The 17988-nt window shown below is 40.4% G+C and overlaps 1 protein-coding gene across 1 annotated transcript; it reads left to right on the top strand.

Annotated features, from left to right (window-relative positions):
• The first annotated feature begins 9398 nt into the window (after nt 1-9398).
• On the top strand, nt 9399-16902 carry amer2 (APC membrane recruitment protein 2). Its single transcript, XM_005803325.2, has one exon. The coding sequence runs from the start codon at nt 9570-9572 to the stop codon at nt 11655-11657; it is 2088 nt and encodes a 695-aa protein (XP_005803382.1). The 5' UTR covers nt 9399-9569; the 3' UTR covers nt 11658-16902.
• The last annotated feature ends 1086 nt before the right edge of the window (nt 16903-17988 follow it).

Genomic DNA, 17988 nt, shown 5'->3' with positions numbered 1-17988 from the left:
AAGTTGCATACATTCATTGATTCATTGCAAAATATCTATGGATCTGATTCCACCGTGAATCCACTAATCCATCATCCAACATTTATTCACCTACATTAATTCTTCTGTCCTTATTATAATCCTTCATCCATTCATCAATTTGTCCTCTTCCTTCTATCCATCATCCATCCATACATCACAAACATCCATCTATCCAGCCAGCTAGCTTGCCATGTTTTTTTATAGGTTTTATGTTAATTTATAACAATATTTTGTAATATTTACAAATGAAATTATTTTTTTTCTTGTTTACTGTTTATTTACACAGAGACAATGTACAACATTTCATTAATCTTTTAAAAGGACAGATGCATGGTACCAGGTCATAGCTAAAAATGCTAATGAAAGGCTGATGAAATCAAGTACAATTTAACAGGTTATGAATTGGTGAAAAGATTGAAAACTCTGGAGGTTTACATTGGGAAAAGCTTGGAATTGACTGGAAAACATTTGTAAAAAGACACCTTAAATTCTTCTGCTTTATTTTTTATCTACACTTACTAAAACAGAATATGAAGAACAGGAAAATTTAATCTTAAAGTGACTGACTTACATTTACTTCTGATGATCAAGAGGAGCCTAGAACATTTACCCTTCCTGGGTTTAGGGATGCACTTGACCTAAATGTAAATGGTGTAAAGCTATGTTTTGGACTAGTAGTGTGATGCAGTCGTCTTCTATTAGTGTGATGTTTACTTAGGACATCCCAGTAAAGTCTGTGTATTTTGGCTTGTCTCAAAATGCCTCAATTTTGAAGGAGTTTGGTGTTAATTCCAAACTAATGTAACTTTGCTTCATATTGGAGCTCAGAAAGGATTAAATCTACTCTGGATTACAATCTACTGTTCAAATAAACAACTTCTTCAATCTTATTTTTTATTTATTTATTTTTTTTAATCAGAACTACATAATGTAAAACTTGGAGGATGCCAGAATATGCAAGGTAAAGCTAAGCTGTGTTTCTTTCAGTCAGTGTGCCTTTAAATACTTTATGGAATTTGTGCAAGCAGCATTTGCAGTGGCCTCACTCCTCACCTCTTGCTTAATTCCGCCTCCACTCGCTGTTGGAATGAACAGAGATCTGTGCTTACACACAGCAACCACACAGAGTGACATTTAGCATCAGACAATTCGGTATCTATTGGCAAATAATGCCATCGTTGTTCATTTGTAAGATCTCGGAATAAAGATAGACTGGCAGTGCACTGTGTTATGATGGGGGAAGATGTTGTTTCAGCTCTCTGTAAATGCTTCGTTCAATGAAAAACTGGTATATTCACACAGAATGACAAATATGAAAATAAAAAATAAGGCTTGCTAAAAAACAAATTAAATTTACATTTGTTTTTCTGTTGACTTTTAGCTGCCATTTCTCCTGCTCTGAGATATTGATTTCAGCTTTTCATAGAAGAATAGTATTAAATCTTTGAGATTTGTTAACAGCAATGCCTGGGGTAGGCTGACTTATTATAAAGAAATATTAATAGTTTGACATGGAGATGTTTGTAATACTTCCTGCATTATGTGCTCCTTTCCTGCTGCCTTCTTGTGCATGCTATTGTACATTAAACATTAAGATTCTTTTCCTGAGACAAGCTACTGACGGCTCACCAAAGGTTTTGAATCATTCAGATGAATGCTGCTGCACACCATACACTCCTTGATACAAGACAAGAATATTGTATAGTAAACATAAATGGATTCAATATGTTGGAAGAGATTTCTATACTGTATGCATAACACTGAGCATGCTGTTGGAATTTGTCCACTCTCCTGTCCTTGACTTCTCCTTAAAATATCTTTGCAGCTAATGTTTAACTCACTGAGGGCTAATCTAATTTTCATGAGGAATATCAAGGTGTATTTAACACTACACCCTGAGTTACTGTATTTAAACTAAATAAAAATGACTAATTTACATTTTTATCTGAATACCGGAGCACTGTGAAGATGTGTCAAATTGAATTTGGAAGTGGTTTGGTTGGGTTAAAACTTTAATAACTTTTTTTTTTAAATTGAGCAACCACTACTGCTCTGTTTATTCTCTGACCTCAATGTCCCTCATGTGTCATGGGATATGCTCAGGCTCAGGCAGTTTGCATGGACAGAAGCTGTGAACAATTCACAAGTCACAGATTCTTAATGGCATTCAGATCTGGATTTGATCTAGCTTTGATCTAAGCCATCCATTATGTTTAGGGTTGTTGGCCTGCTAGAAACTGAACCACGCTCATGTTTTTCAGACTCTCCAACAGGTTTTGTTTTAGGATTTTCCTGTTTCCTGCTCCATATGTTTTCCCATCAACTCTGAACAGCTTGCCTGTCATCCCAGCTGAGCAAAGGCTCCCCAGAGCACGCTTCTGCATCTGCCATGTGTTGTTGTGGGGATGGTGAGTTATAGCTATAATGCGCAGTGTTATTTTTCAACCCCACCTTCTTCTACTTGATTGCTGGATTCCATACATGGCTTGCAGCAACCTGCAAGATGAACTTCTGCTTACCTTTTTCTTTCAACCATATTTTTCATTTTGTCTTCCATGAAAGATGTGTGGAATGAAAAACTATTCGTTTCCTGTTAACAGAGCTAATTCCAACCTGAACTGCAGCTCTCTTCTTGTGCTGTCTTTCAGCTTAGGTGTACTTAGTACGTTTGCTCTTGTGCCATGCTGGTTCTGTTTTCCGATAATGCATTGTACAGTTCTCTGAATGTTTAAAGATAGGTTTACTGTTTTATGACCCCACCCTGCTGTAAATGTGAGCGTGACTTTATCTCTGATCTTCAAAGTGCTGCGTGTTCCTTGGTGTTTGTGTTACTTTTCAATAATGTTCATTGTTTATGAGGCCTTCACATGCTGACAAAATCATATGTTTTAATTAGGTTGCTTTTGAAGATAACTGACTTTAAAGATGATTATTCATGAGAAGTTATGAAACCCGTAACATCCTTCCAGTTGTGCAACATTTGGTGTTGGTGTATTAGATAAAATGCTAGCAAATTCCATTTAATTTCATGCTTGTAATGTCTCACTGTATGTGAAAAAAATCAAGTAGTATGAAGAGTTTTGCAAGGCACTGTACTTACTGAGTGAGGTGGCTGCAAACAAATCAGTTTGCCTAATGAGGGTGCTGGACAAACTAGAATTCTCTGACCAAGAAAGGGTGAAATGAATTATCAAACAGGACCAATAGAAACCACAGAGTCTTTGAGATTCAGACGTGTTTCAGAAGCCTTGTCTTAGACAGCTTAATAACAGTTTGTGCCACCCCCCGTTGTTTCCTTAAGGAACAAAAGACCTCAGGCAGTAATCCAGGGGGTTTAATACTGTACACACATATGCGAATGTGTGAATTCACACACGCACACATCCCCGCCCACACGCCCTCGTACATGCTGTGGCTTAGTTTAATCCAGAGCTGGAAGACCCTCTGTCCTGAAACCTGACCAGCAGGACATTGGTGGTGATGAGGAAAAATGTGGGTTTTGATTTATGCGTGCCAGTTTCAATCTGTTCCCATGCAACAACGCCAAAGCCAACATGTTTGTATAGGACACTGGCTCTCAGTCGTGAATAACCAGCCACACCCATGCTTTGTTTGTCTGTCTGTCTTGCGCCTTTAGTCCTACAGACACATTGCAAAGTGAAGGTTGTAAAAGTTAAACTGACATGCAAAAATGTATTTACTTTTGATAAAATCAATTCAGTTACTGACATTTGCACAAGGTGGAAATCAACACCACTTTGAGCCCTATTAGTAAATGTGTCAAGACAACACACACCTTACATTAAGTGTTTCTTTTAGTGAGTGTTGAACTCGGGGTCTGTCTGCAGACAGTTAACATCTGGTACAAGAAGAACACCATTGCTCTTGTATTTCTGTGGAAAAATTTCTGAGTTGAAAAAAATATGGTGGAAGGAAATTTGGCTAAAGGCAACTTCTCTAAAAAGCAGTGTGTGCTTAGAGAGGTTGTTTGTCTGACCTGTTCTTTTTAACCAATAATGAAAAGACTACATTTGATTAAATAGACAGAAGAATGGTTGGCTGAGACATAATACTGTTTACTTTTGCTACTAGTGACTCTAGTAACTGACAGTATCATGGAAATCAGTTAATTAAAGGTGGACAATAAGGACAAAGCCCGGTAATAAACCGTGACGATTGCATGTTAATGACAAAGAAGTTGAACTTTTTTTCAAATCGAGCTAACGTTGGCTTAGTGAGAGTTAATGAAGGCATTTATTTGTATATTCACAATCATTTTCAATGGAAACAACAGCATAAACAAAGAAGCTAATTACAGTCTCTGCTATAGTAAGAATTAGAATTCAAGTGCATTATTTTCTTATCCAAACATACTAATCCTTTAATTTCTGTTTGATTTAACTTTCATTCTTTGTCCCAGGCAGTAAAAAGTACGTTTTTACTGTAAATGAGACTAAGAAAGCAAGTGTTACAGACAAAAACAAAGCCATTTCAATAGGCAACCATGACAGAGGCAGAGACAGAAAAATGTCCTCTAACTGTCCCACTTAGTGCTAAGCTTCACTCAAGGGGCTGAAACGGGAACCCTAGTTAGACTGCGTGGGTGGGGGGAACCAGGCGTGTGCTTTTTCTCTTGCTTTCATCTGCCTCTTTGTTTTTAAATACTAGGAAAGCAATGAACTGATCATAAAAAGAGAACTCGTGTTGCATTTTCCAAGAATCAAACTGACAAAACCTGTTTTGTGCTAACAGCTGTTTTTCTCAGCTCACAATGAGCATAGATGCACCTTTTGTATATTCTAATAGCTGATAATTAAACCCACTACTTTCTACAGCAGTTACTTTTTTGGATCACATATGGATCAACATTTATGATAATGGTCCTGAGCGTGTAATGCACTTGTATTGCTATGTTCTTTAATAATTTACTGGCAGTTAAGCAGCCTAAGTAGAGTACATTTCCACCCTAATAGCTGATCAGAATCCTCTGTCTAATCATGCAATAGCTGAAGTTACTTGTCAGTCTCCGCTTATCAATCCACCAGCCATCTGCTGCTCGAACTCACTTCCAAGTCCATCCATTAGCCAGCTGACTTACAGATAAGTCTGCACAAGTCTGCGTATCTGCTATACCTGAAAACCCGGGTGAGCAGACAGATTCTCTGTCTTTTTAAGGTTGAAAGCAAAGGAGGGATTCGCTTTAGCACTTCGCTGCGGGGAAGCCCTGAAAATGTGCTTGTGTAGGTGTGTGTTGCCTTGGGCTCATGAATGCACACATTGTTTCATAGCGGTCGTCTGGAAGATGGCAGCCTGTGGCTGCAGATGCTGAAGAGCAAGAGGGGGAGGAGGAGGAAGAGAAAGAGAAAAGGAATAGAGGGAGAGACGTAAGGATGGGAGAGAAGGTACATAAGTGGGTCGGGATACCGGGGAGTTTCATGGGGGGTTGGGAGCCAAAAATAGGCAGTGAAAAGAGAAACCACAAAGAATCACATCAGAATTGCAAACTGGATTATTATTTTTTTTACAGGCCTAAAATACATTTGGATTATTTACAATGATGATCAAAAACAACCTAATCTAACCAATAGGACATTTTGTATTTATAGTGTTTGCTTGGTAAATAGCAGAATGAAGAAAGTATCAAAGTTCAAGTAGTTGAACTTGTAAATTATGTTTTCCTAGGCAGCTGATTGTTGTGCATGCTCACAGAAGCTCTGCTGGTTGTCAAGGAACCAATGAGGCTCCATGACCAGTAACACAGACCTTGATTAAGGTTGACAGGGGGCCAGTTAAAGGCGTTGCCATTGCTTCAGACACCTGGCCCTGGGTGTCCATATGGGGGGCCACAGGCCATATGGCTTTTACGTGTGCCCAAACTGTACAAAAGGCTGTGATGTGTGTGAGGGGGTGTATGTGTGTGTGTTACTTTTGTGAGCCTATCATATGCTTATGCAGTGAAAATGTGGAAACCCGATCCCTTCCAATGCAACTTCTTAAATTTTAGACCAGTGTTTCTCAAAACCTGGGAAGAAAGCACCGCCTCGGTAAATAATACAATTTTGATAGACATTTTAAAGCACTACTGTAATTTGTTGTGGTAGAGCACAAAAGACATTATTCAGTGGCACAGGCATAATTGTTTGAATAATGTGCTTTGTCAGTGTACAAAATTGTTTATGCTCAATTACATTGCATAGGGAGGATCAGTGAACAGCACTTTTCTGGAATTGTCACAGATTCTCAATTGCCTCTAGATCTGAGCTATAGACAGAATACATTCTACTTCATGTATTTAGGGTTGTCGTCCTTCTGTAAACCACCAGAGAAAGGCCATTTTGTATTTCTACCTTTGGAGTCCAGAGATGGGCCGACTGACCTGAAGGATTTTAGCTAGCAGGCGCTTTTGTTCTGTAAATAAGGCCATTACCTTATAAGTACCCTGCTAATGGCCTCAATGCATCTCACAGTTGCACAATTGTTCCTTAGACTTAGACTTAGACTGACTTTGTTGTCATTTTACATGCACAGGGTGTATACAGAACGAAATTTCGTTGCATACGGCTCAGGACAATGTTTGAGGTTCCAATGTTGTGAGTAAAATAAAATACAGTATAAAATATGAATATAAATCTAAATATAAAATATAAAGTGCAGGACTGACAGTAAAATAGAAGTTATTTAGCTCTGTACATGTGCAAGGTATAAAATGGAGACCAGTTTTTGAGTGCAGTCCAGTTAAGAGTTCACCAGTCTGATGGCAAGTGGGAAAAAGCTGTTTCAGAACCAGGTGGACCTGCACCGGATGCTGCGGAACCTCTTTCCAGAGGGCAGCAGGGAGAACAGTCCATGGTGGGGGTGTGAGGTGTCACTGATGTTTCGGCCTCAGGACACGCATCCTGCATCGATGGTTGACCTGACACTTCGCCCTTTTGCCTGAGCTGGGTGTGGAAGGTTGTTGCCGAAGCAGTTTCTCCTTGTGTGCCTTCTTCTCACTCACATGAGAGTTACTGAACTCTTTTGCAAGCTCAACCAGGAAGTCCACCCGTCTCTCCTGCACCCCAATGCATGCCTGATAAAGCACATGTGCATTCAGTGCTGCCATGTCAATCATGTTTGCCAGGTTTGATGACCAGCTGTCACATAGTGATGGAACCTTGGTCACCCCCCGCAAGATAATGACTGAAATAAATGTCATTAGTTCTTGTGAACTAAATAGGTGAAGCAGTCACCTATTTATCCTCCACAGCACAAAAGGCTGCATGCAAATTTGCATGTGCAAAGTCTCCCAGATCTCTTTTGCTTACACTTTTTGCATGATTTTTTTGAGGTGGATCAACACAATTAATTTGGTTAGTTTATTTCTAAACTGTCATTTTAAACCCACTTAGCTTTATTTAAAAGAAAAACATTACTAATTTCTTTTAGAAAAACCTTTGCATATTTCTTGAAACAGATTGTATGTTTTGCAAACTCTATGTACATTTGGCAAAATGACCTGGATAATGCAGCACAACATCATGGATCAGCTGCAAAAGGTCACATCTCTCCAAAAACACTTCATGTATGCTTCAAAACTACACTGAAGAGCATTACCTACAGGAGATCTGATCTCCTGTAGGTATCATAGATACCCACCCCCAACATGGACTATTCACACTCCTACCTTCTGGCCTGATGGGTAATGGCCACATTTACAATTGAAGAAGGGATGCTAATTTGAGCCATCAGAGTCATCAGTTTGGACTCAGGGTCTTTTCACCCTGTTTCGGTACGTCAAGGGAGAGGTCGAAAACCCTGGTACTCCCAGTGGTAAGGTGGTTCTCCACACCAGTCTAATGTCTTTAACATGCTTTTTGTAGGATTGTCCTATATTATCTCCATCCATTTTGGCATCAACTCTGACCGGTTGTCCTCTTTATCGGATGAAAACCCTCCTCATACCATACTGGTGCCACCACCATGTGTCATTGTTAAGATGGTATGTTCATTGAAATGGGCAGTGTTGGTTTTAGATCAGCACTTTTAGCATGTTAATCTCATCGGACTACAGCACTGGACCTCCACATGTTTGAGACGTTCCCTAGATGGTTTCGATACCAAAAGACAAGAATTCTTATGATTTTTCTTTGCTACATTCACTTTGTTCATACTACTGTCCTATAAGGGCCAGATTTCTGCTCAACTGATAACTGTCTTATAAACAGATTCTCCCAGCTAAGTGTGGATCTCACAGCTCCTATAGAGTTTCTATGAACTGCTTGGCTGCTTTTTTGTTTAACCTGTCATTTCAAGGGGATGGTCATGGTTTTGTAGATGTATACCTGTTTCATACTCTCTCCAATTTGGGATGAAAAACTTAACACTTCTCAATGAAATCTCTAAAACTGTGGATGTTGTTTTGTAATGTAACCATATGTGACATTCCTTCATAACTGTATCACTGGTTTGTTGCTTTGAGTTTTTGATGGTGCTTTATTTTTTGCTAAACATCTGTAGCTGTTCTTCGTAGAACAGTTGTATTTATTCTGAGATTAAGTAATTAGTTAAATTCTTGTTGGGCTGGATATGATTTTGAATAATTAGAAAAAAGGGGGATGAATACAATTGAATGCCACATTTAAATTGTAATTAGTAATGCAAAAAATCATGTATTTCATATTTCTTTTTTTTTTTCAAATTGTGCCCTAATTTATTACATAAAATCTCAATGAAATACTCTGAGGTTTGTGGGTGCTTCCTGACAAAGTGTGGAAAGTGTGTAAACTCAACTTTATACTCATATGAAAGATTTGAAATTCCTTAGACAAAAATGTAAACAAACACAGCAATATACAAAGGGGTTCTTTTGTCTTCGGCGGTGTTTATATTTACGTTGTCTTACCATTGTGGCACCTTGCACATGCAAATTAATAAAACATACTGAAAATATGATCATTATAAAGCTTTATCTGTGGACCAGAAGGAACAAGGAAGCAAACACACCCAAACACACACAAGAGGAGTCCTATCTAACTAAAGCATCTATGTAAATGCAATTGCCACACATCCTGGAACATGCACAGTAAAACTGTATATTGTAGGATGCAAGCAGTGATTTGTGGGAGTTTGAATAAGTTATCTGTTTAACAAATAGTGCAAACAGTGAATTGGTAACAAGCAAGGTGGAGGAGGAGGAGAGAAAAGGGATGGGGGAGGGAGTGGAGGACAGACGCTGGCGCCCTGCCAAAGCTGACGAAAGCTGCTTAGCCCACCCTGTTGCTATGGCTACATCGAGGAGTAGCACCCTCCATGCATGTGTGTGCCTGCCTAGGAGAGAGAGAGAGAGAAAGAAAGAGAGATGGGAGTGAGAGAGGGAGGAAGGGAGGGAGGCAGAGAAAACCAGCAGGCAGGCGTTAAAGCAAGCCAGAGTGGGAGTGAGGGACCACCAGAAAGTAGGGTGGAGGGTAAAAGAGAGAGAGTGCAAGTGTGTGTCAGAAGGGGAAAGGACATAAAGGCAGCCAGAGAAACCAGAGGGAAGCAACCCTGTGGAAGCAACGGAGTGTTGGATAATGGAGGTGCAGTCGGATTGTGTGGAGCCTCCTGTGGCTCCACAGTGTGACACACAGCCTGCAGGGAAGATCAACAAAGCAGCCTTTAAACTCTTTGGGAAAAGACGCACTGGCTCTGGAATGGCCAGCTTCTTCTCCTTCAGGAACAAAGCTGCTGCAAACGGTGGGAACAATGGGAATTCTGACAACGGAAATTCTTTGAATGGAAACAGCTCGGCGGCATCAGCAGAGCTTGTGAGGAGCAAAACACATGACGGGCTAACAGGCTCCAACAACGAGGCTGTGGGTCAGAGAGGGGAGGGCCTTACTAGCCTGGAGGCAGGGCCGGTAAGGTCGCTCAGCAAATCGTTGAGTTTCTTTTCCTTTCTCCGACGTGGGAGTTTTAGGACAAGTGAAAATGGTGGGACAGGAATTGTGAGAAGAGGGAGGGGCCTGAAGGGCTTTTTCAGCAGCATGCGATGGAGGCGTAAAGAGAAAACAAGCGAGGCTGAGGGAGAAGAGGTGGAAGGTAAGAAAGCAAGGGACACAGATGCTACAGAATCTGAGACCTTGAAGGACATTACTCTTACCCTTGAGCCACCTCCGCATCATCACCAGGAGGACTGTGCAAGTGCAGAGACAGGATCTAACCTACAAGCATCAGACACTCCCACCACTAGTGTTACCATGACACCCACACACTGTGTTGCCATGCCAGGACCATCTGGTGAGCCAGACTCTCCTTTTCCTTACACACCCACCGACTCACCACTGCGCCCATCTATTCAAAAAGCCAAAGCTTCAATATCTAGCCTCACCCCGTCCCTTACTACACCCCCTCTGGACCGCTGCAGCATAGGTGACCAACCCTCAGAGCCCTCTGTAGATCGACTCTGTTCCATCCTTTTCACTGATGTCACATCTCTGAAGAGCTTTGATTCACTGACTGGCTGTGGTGACATTATTGCTGATGCAGACGAGGAAGGACCAGGGGGTAATGGTGGCAGTGGAACGAGTAGTAGTAGCAGTGGAGGTGGAGGAGGGAGTCTGAGCACAAATGTTGGGAGAGCTGTTGGTTTAACCAGTGCAACAACTCATGCTTCCCCAACCAAACCTCCAATACCTTCACAGATTACTCAGCCTATGTTCTCCGTTCCCCAGAGTTCGGCACCTGTCTGTCTCCCTGCTCGGACCCGAGTGCCTCCTCCACCACAGCAGCATTCTGCTGGAAGTGGTGTAGTGGCCTACATGGGAGGAGGGGAAGAAATGGCAAGTCCAGAAGGAGTGGACGATGCAGACATGCAGGGACTTTGGCACATGTTGCCTTCTGCAGGAGAAAGCTCCCCTGCATTGCCCCGGCAGTACCAGCCTTCTTCCAGTACCCTTACTTCCACTTATCCCCCTCGCAGCAACTCCCCCAGTGCACTTCGTCCCTCAGCTCAAAGAAGCGCAGAGAGAAAAGCTCCTCAGGTGAAGTCGCTGGGCCTCAGCAAGATTCCAGTGGTTGGTGGAGCAGGAAGCCGGGCAGGTAAACCCCCTCTGCCTCATGCACATGGCCGCCATCCTGTATCACCTGGTGAAAAAGAACTTCTCAGTGACGAAGGTTACTGGGATACTCCCTCAGCAACACCTACAGCAACTCCTGATGAGAGTGGGTTGCAGCGTAACCAGAAGATTGCCCTATCACGCGATAGCTGCTCGGGAGACCACCTTTACGACTTGTACAATGATCCTGAAGAGGAGGGAGAAGATCAGAGGGGAGACAATGATGTGAACAGTACCCCCTCTCCATCTGCAGAATTCAAAATGAGTCCCGCCTCCCAAAAAAGTCCCCTTTCAACCTCCTCTTCCTCTTCCTTTCAATCATTGAAAGGCAGCGCCAGCCTTCCCCGAGACTCCAAGATCCCAGTAAGTAACAGACAGACCTCGCCTCCCCACTCTGTAAGCCAGTCTGCTCTGTCCTCTGTACTGGAGGCAGAAACCCCTCCGCCAAAGACCCATGCACCCCAACCAGCCCGCACCAGAATCCCTGTGTCAAAGGTGCCAGTTCGCCGTTCTGGAAGCAAACCTGCCACCAGCACAAGTGGAGGAGCTGCATCCAAGAAGTAGATCTTTTTGACAAACATTTAAGCTTTGCCTTCTAAGATATAGTACAGGACTGGTTGCTCAGAGCCAAAAGTTTCTTGTGTTCAAGAAAATGTGGAGCTGTAGAATCATCAGCTTAAAAATTGCATTCAGATCTTAGAATTTCCACTAGATTCCTTTCGGTCAGCTGGACAATAATCAGTGCTTCTGACACAAAGACACTCAAAAAAGCTGGTTTCATACATGACTGACCTTACTCGCACTTTGGAGGCTGACTATTGACAATCCCTCTTCACAGAGACAATTCATTCTTCAACTTCAAGTTGTCGGAAAAAGCTACTGACCTGTTGAATTTGACAGTTACTTTGAGAAAAGAACAGAGCACCTTTTTATCTTTGACATTTTTGTATGGAATTCAATGTGACATCATTCAGTTTGATAGGACCTAATTCAATCAAGGTTTTCTGTTATAGTTTTTTTTTATTTTTAATTTGTCTAATTTGTTATAAATTACCTCCTAATGTTGTGATTTTAGAGCCAAAGCTAAAGAAAAAAAAACAAACTCAGAAAGCTTAGATTTTTTTCCTGTTAACTTCTGGAACAGACTCAACAATATGCTTTTTACTGACCTTCGCTTTTTAAAAACGGTATTCTCTGGACCGCTCACTGATTTCAAAACTGTATGCTTTAGATTTACAAATACAAATACAATTGATGCAGTTTTATAACTTACTTACTTTGCAGCAAAAAAGCTACACTGGAGAAAGCCACACAATATCTATTTTTCTTTTGGAGACGTCCTCTTTTATGGGCTTGTTCATTTTGGCATGTTTCATTGTGTGGATCCCACTTCTACCACACAACTTCAATGACATACGTTATTTGAATTTCTCTGGGATTTACACTGATTTCACTGCTAATGTAAACCTATAAAGTATTTGCAATATAACACACTGAGAGATCCTTTGCACTAATGCATCTTCATCCAATGCAACCTAAGCAATTCAACATTCAGAATAAAAAAATAAAAAAACATGCACGCTCATATTGTCAGTTGCTCTCTGCATGCAGTGCACCAGAGGCACAAAAGTCAGGGAAGATCATGTAGAGATGAAAAGATTTTCGGCATGCACACTGTACTACGTTTGTCATTCTCTTCGTACCTTACACTGGTTAACTTTTTCCTTCAAGGACATGTGAAAAAAAACAAAACTTTTCTAAGTAAATATTTTTTTTATCACGTTTTCATACTTTTTATAGACTACTATGTGAAAAAAACTGCTCAGATCTCAAACTGTGATTGCATCAGTGTCTTAGAGCAACTTCCTCTATTTCTGCTTTTTTCTTTTTTTGAAAGTTTTGATGTAACTGAATGATAAGGAGGTATTATTTCTACATGCCAGCCATTTTTAAAGAGCTAAGACAGAATGCAAAGCAAACTAGTGAGTTGGCCTTCACTCTTCACCTGCTAACTCTTCTGCTGATGCTGTATAATATGATTTCACGATCCACCGCAGCTGTTTGTAAATCTGAATGTAGCTCAATATCATCAGAGATCCTTTACTCTGAATTTAAAGGTGATGAGCGCAAGGCAAAAGCCAAATTTGCCTATTTTCTACCAGCGCTCTGGAAGACAAACGACTGCTTAGTGTGTCTAGCTTTGCAAAACAACACGTTTATAAGCGAGGGGCTCGGTTGTGGTTTTCTGAAGCATTTGTCAGATATTCAGAGACATATGTTAAAAGCATAATCTTTTTTTTTACTTTCAAAACATAGGGACAGTGTTGATAATTGAGGGGTCATGTTGATTGAAGTTAGAATATTACAGACATTAAAGTGACAGGTTTGGTAGCAAAGCACCTTTTTAATGTCAGATATTTTGATATGTTTGATATGTACCTTAATGTTTTCCATTACTTACTTTGTTGATATGGACCTAATCTAATCAAACTTTATTGTTATTATTATTGTTTTGTTTTTTTTAAGGTTTTTGCAATAGATCTTGGAATATATGGTAGTCTATAAGTGTCACAATTCAACAAATAAATCATTAAATCATTGTGAAAAGTGTCAATAATTTATATCAAATTTGAGACATAAACTATTATTTAGTTTAATATATATGACATTAAATAATTCATAGCTAGTCATGAATTGATTTTGCTTGACAACATTATCCATCAAAATGAGTGCAGAGGGACCAACATGGTTTTATTCCATTGGTCTTAAGTGGACTGAGTGCAGGTTAAACAATCTGAAGTTGAGGTCTCTTTGATAAGCCACACTCCTCACTGTATTTCAGCAAGTACGCAAAGAAAAACTGAAAAATTTAGAAATTATTATATATAATTTTAATTACGTGAAATCTTAGGCAGATAATTGTTTTAATCATTTGCAAATTTATATACTATGGCTTAAATTATTTATTTGTATACTAAATTTATTTTTCATGAATGGGTTAAATAATAATTTAATGATTTATTTCATTTTGTCACTGGGAAGGATTTACCGTCCTGTGGTCATAGCACAGCGATTGTACAGTGGGGAAGCGGGTGGGGGATTGTCCTGTCAAACTGTCAGTTCCCGAAACCACTGATACACAAAAATAACTTGGAAAAGCCCAAACCGATCACAGGGTAAAAACATTGTGGGTTACAAATGACCTCATCCTTTAAGACCATGGGAAGGTTAATCTAAAGCCACTTGGATTAATTTAACTATTCTCATCTCAAGCAAATCAAATTAGTTCACAGATTCCCCACCCATGTTGTGTTTTTCCCTTTAATTTATTCTTATTCCTTATTTTATTTTCAAATCTCATGTTTCCTAAAGTGATGATTTGCAACAGTTTAAGTAGAGGATAGGGATAGTTTTAACAGAAATATCTATTTTACCAAAAAGGTTCTCTGACGTATTTCACATGAACATAAAAACGACCTTACATCTACTCATAATATCAATGTTAAAAACAAACAAATGTAGATGACTGGGAACTGAACTTGAACTGACTGTTAAAAATGATTTATCCTTCTTAGCTCATCTAATTCTGTTTTCCCAGAGCCTGAGTTTCAGTCAAACTTGTATGACATGATACCTATTTCTTTGATCTGACATGTACGCACTCCTGAGGCAGCCGAACCACTGCCAAATTGAGTTCCAAGTATTTATTGCAGCCTGAAACGTTCTCTCTTTCTCTTCGTAAATATCAGATTTCGTGCAAGAGTTGCAGCAGGAAAAAAATAATTTAACAAACCCAGCAAGTTGTTTTTCCCACTGTGTCACTGTTTTTCTGTTGGCAGTGCCACACTGTTGTACCATCTGTTTTTCATTAATTAAACTGTTTTTGCACTAATAGATCAGTGCTTGGCTCTTCATACCTAAATTTACGTCAAATTCCTCAGGACGTGATATTTTTGTGCCATTTTGATGTTAAAAAATAATTTTAAAAAATGTAATGTCTTTACTTAACTTTTCCATTGTTTCCTAAGGAACAGACAGGATGAGAAAAAAATGGTTTGCTATGAAGCTGCTGCATCACATTTAGAAATAGGTCAGCTTTGGATGGCAGTCTTAGGCAATCAATATTTTTTAACGACTGTTAAAGCATTTGTTTCTCTTTTGCTCTCTACCAGAAAAAGGCTACGCAGGGTCATGATGATGCAAGCACATTTACAACTGCTATATGATTCCATGTGATCTTAAACTTCATGGAATATATTAACTTGTTGTTTCAGGGAATATGGGTATCTCTACAACAAGAGTACATATAGTTGACAAGGTGTGTAAATGCATGAAGAGAAGGATTTGGTGCAGTGCAAGTCCTTTTTATAATGGTGCAGCAGCTCCCTCTTCTCTCTCTCTCTTGTTTATATAAAAGCCTTACGTAAGACATTCACTTCTACCGGCCCACTTCGTCAAAGCCAGGGATGCTGACAGGGAGAGGGTGCTTGGTGGAGCATGCGTATATGTGTCGGCTGATCTTGTCATTAATCTGCTGAATGAGAGCATTTACTCTCAGTGTTTGCCATCATTGCATAAATCTGATGAAAGTGCTCAAGAGGGAGATTTTAGTGTTGTGCTGACCTGCAAGGCTCATGTTCTAATTACTAAAGGGCAGAACAAGGAACAACGTCTTGATGAAATGCAAAGCAGAAGCTATGGAACTCTGCAAAGATGCTTCAGGAACTTTTGTAACTTTCATTGAACATCTCGCCAGACTAAAATTGTCATGCCGCTCCATTAAATGTGAATATGAAAGAAATTGTGAAGTGAACTGAGTTATTTGAAAAATAGCACCGTGATTGGATTAAAATAAGCTTTAGTGCTTTTTTTGCTTTCTTCAGTGCAGGATGAAAGTTGACCTCCACATTTGTGTGTTGTGGTAACCTGATCACACTGCAGCACCAGTCAACCCTACTTGGGAGTGCCTGAAACCAAGAGATACACAAGTTACTTGAAGAGATGCATATTAGGTTTCAGTTTTGAGTCTGTTATTGACGGAGACAGTCCTGCGTTGACGGGCACAGAACATGCGCGCAGCCTCTGTGCTCCTATACGTATTCATGTGTATAATTTAATGTTACTCAAAGTAATTACATGGTTCATTTCTCATACACTTTACTATCTTGGTTAAAATCTGTATACTGTTAAATGAATTCCGGTGCACCTGATGAAATTAATTAATTTCCGTCAACCAATTCATCACTGAAAACAGAATTTTCTACTTCTCAGAAAATTTGAATATTACGTAAGACAAATGAAAAGTATTTTTAATATAGAAATGCCAGTCAAGTATCTTCTTCTTGAAAGTACAGTATACCATAGCTTCTAAATGAAGTTTAGGTCATGCAAGTTTTTAAATTAAACACAATACCATGCTCTTTCCGCCAGATATTTGAATGTTGTAGTGGGAAAATTTAAGATTACTATGATTATTAACTGAATCTATGTATAGCAGTATTATGATTCTTGTGTGATGCATGAGCTCATGAAAAAGACTTCTGAAGGAGTTTCTCTGGCCTTAGCGTATAACGAAGTCATTGGCCTTAACATTACAATAAAGTCATTGGATTGTTTTATCTCTCATGGCTCCTAGTGAACAAAGACGTGTGCTTGCTATCTGCTGTCTGTTCTGCAAATCAAGCTATGTGATCGGAATGAACCTCTCCCTATAAATCTGTAAGCTGTGTTCTGCTCGAGGCTCTTTCTCCTGATTGCGTTCAGTGAGCAGAGACTTGGAATGCTGTAAAGCCTTTGAATAAATACCAATTGAGAATATATTCTTTCTCAGGTTCTTGAAACAGTTTTGCCTCACTCTTTGTTAAAGGAAAATATCCACAACAATTTGGCGTCACTAACAGGATCCGGCGAGTTGGAGAGGTCGAGGGCGACAAGACATTGGGTGCATTGGCCAATCAGAGGAGTTTGTCTTCAGTTCACCTCCAAATTGAACAAGGGGAGTCCGAGGTCGCGTCCCTGCGACTGCTGACCCACCAGATCCATAAGAACCTTAATAACTTTATCAGGTGAGGACTGTTTCAATTTGGTTTGTTGTTTTTTTTTCTTTTCATGTCTGCTGGGAGAGGCTCCGACACACTACAGCTTGCTAGGGGGACAAGATTTTAGTAGGGCAGTAGCGGGCCGCACTGACAATGCGGGTGCCCTTTTCACCTCACCCCTTTTTTCTACTTCCCAAGTGGAGATCCAGGCTCTCCAGGCAGATCTGGATTTGGACTCCCATCCCCCGGTCTGAAGAGCAGGCCCACAAGACCCTGGAAAGACAGCACCCCCTCCTCCGATGGAGAGAAGCAGCAAAGCTTCGTCATCAGCCCGATTCAAGACCGTCCAGCAGTCTACGTCCACTCACAGCAGAGAGCAGAAATATGGATGCTCAGCCAAACCCCTTATAGACCCTGTATAGACCCACACCAGATGCAAAACACATGAAGACACTTACATTTGCCCTATGAAGAAAGTGGCAGGCGCGGAAGCAGGAGCAATGTTAGTTCATCGCCCCTGGTGCTGACATAACATCAGCAGCCTCCCTCCTTCCTGAGCTGAGAGAAGATGGTGTCAAGATTGCCACTGAAGGCCCTGTGCAATGAAATGCATCCCACTGTGCTGAAGTATGATGCATGGCTGCAAAAATCAAACCCAGCGATCTTGCCTGCCTGACTGAATACCTCCCTGATCCTGATGTCCGTCTCAGAAATGTGGACTACAAAAATGAGAGTTCCAGCATCGACCCCAACGCCCCTTATCACCTGGCCATAGAGGTGCTGTGCAAAGGCCTACAAAAACATTTTCCACAGCGCACTGATAACACCATCCTGCAGACAATAAAGCAACGCCCTGA

Source organism: Xiphophorus maculatus, chromosome 21, assembly GCF_002775205.1.
Source record: "Xiphophorus maculatus strain JP 163 A chromosome 21, X_maculatus-5.0-male, whole genome shotgun sequence".
NCBI classification, from domain to species: Eukaryota; Metazoa; Chordata; class Actinopteri; order Cyprinodontiformes; family Poeciliidae; genus Xiphophorus; species Xiphophorus maculatus.
Note: the sequence above shows the minus strand (reverse complement) of the source record. Positions and strands in the feature narration are given on the sequence as shown.

Excerpts from the sequence above, each read along its gene's own strand:
- amer2 (XM_005803325.2), top strand. The coding sequence starts at position 9,570 with ATGGAGGTGCAGTCGGATTGTGTGGAGCCTCCTGTGGCTCCACAGTGT.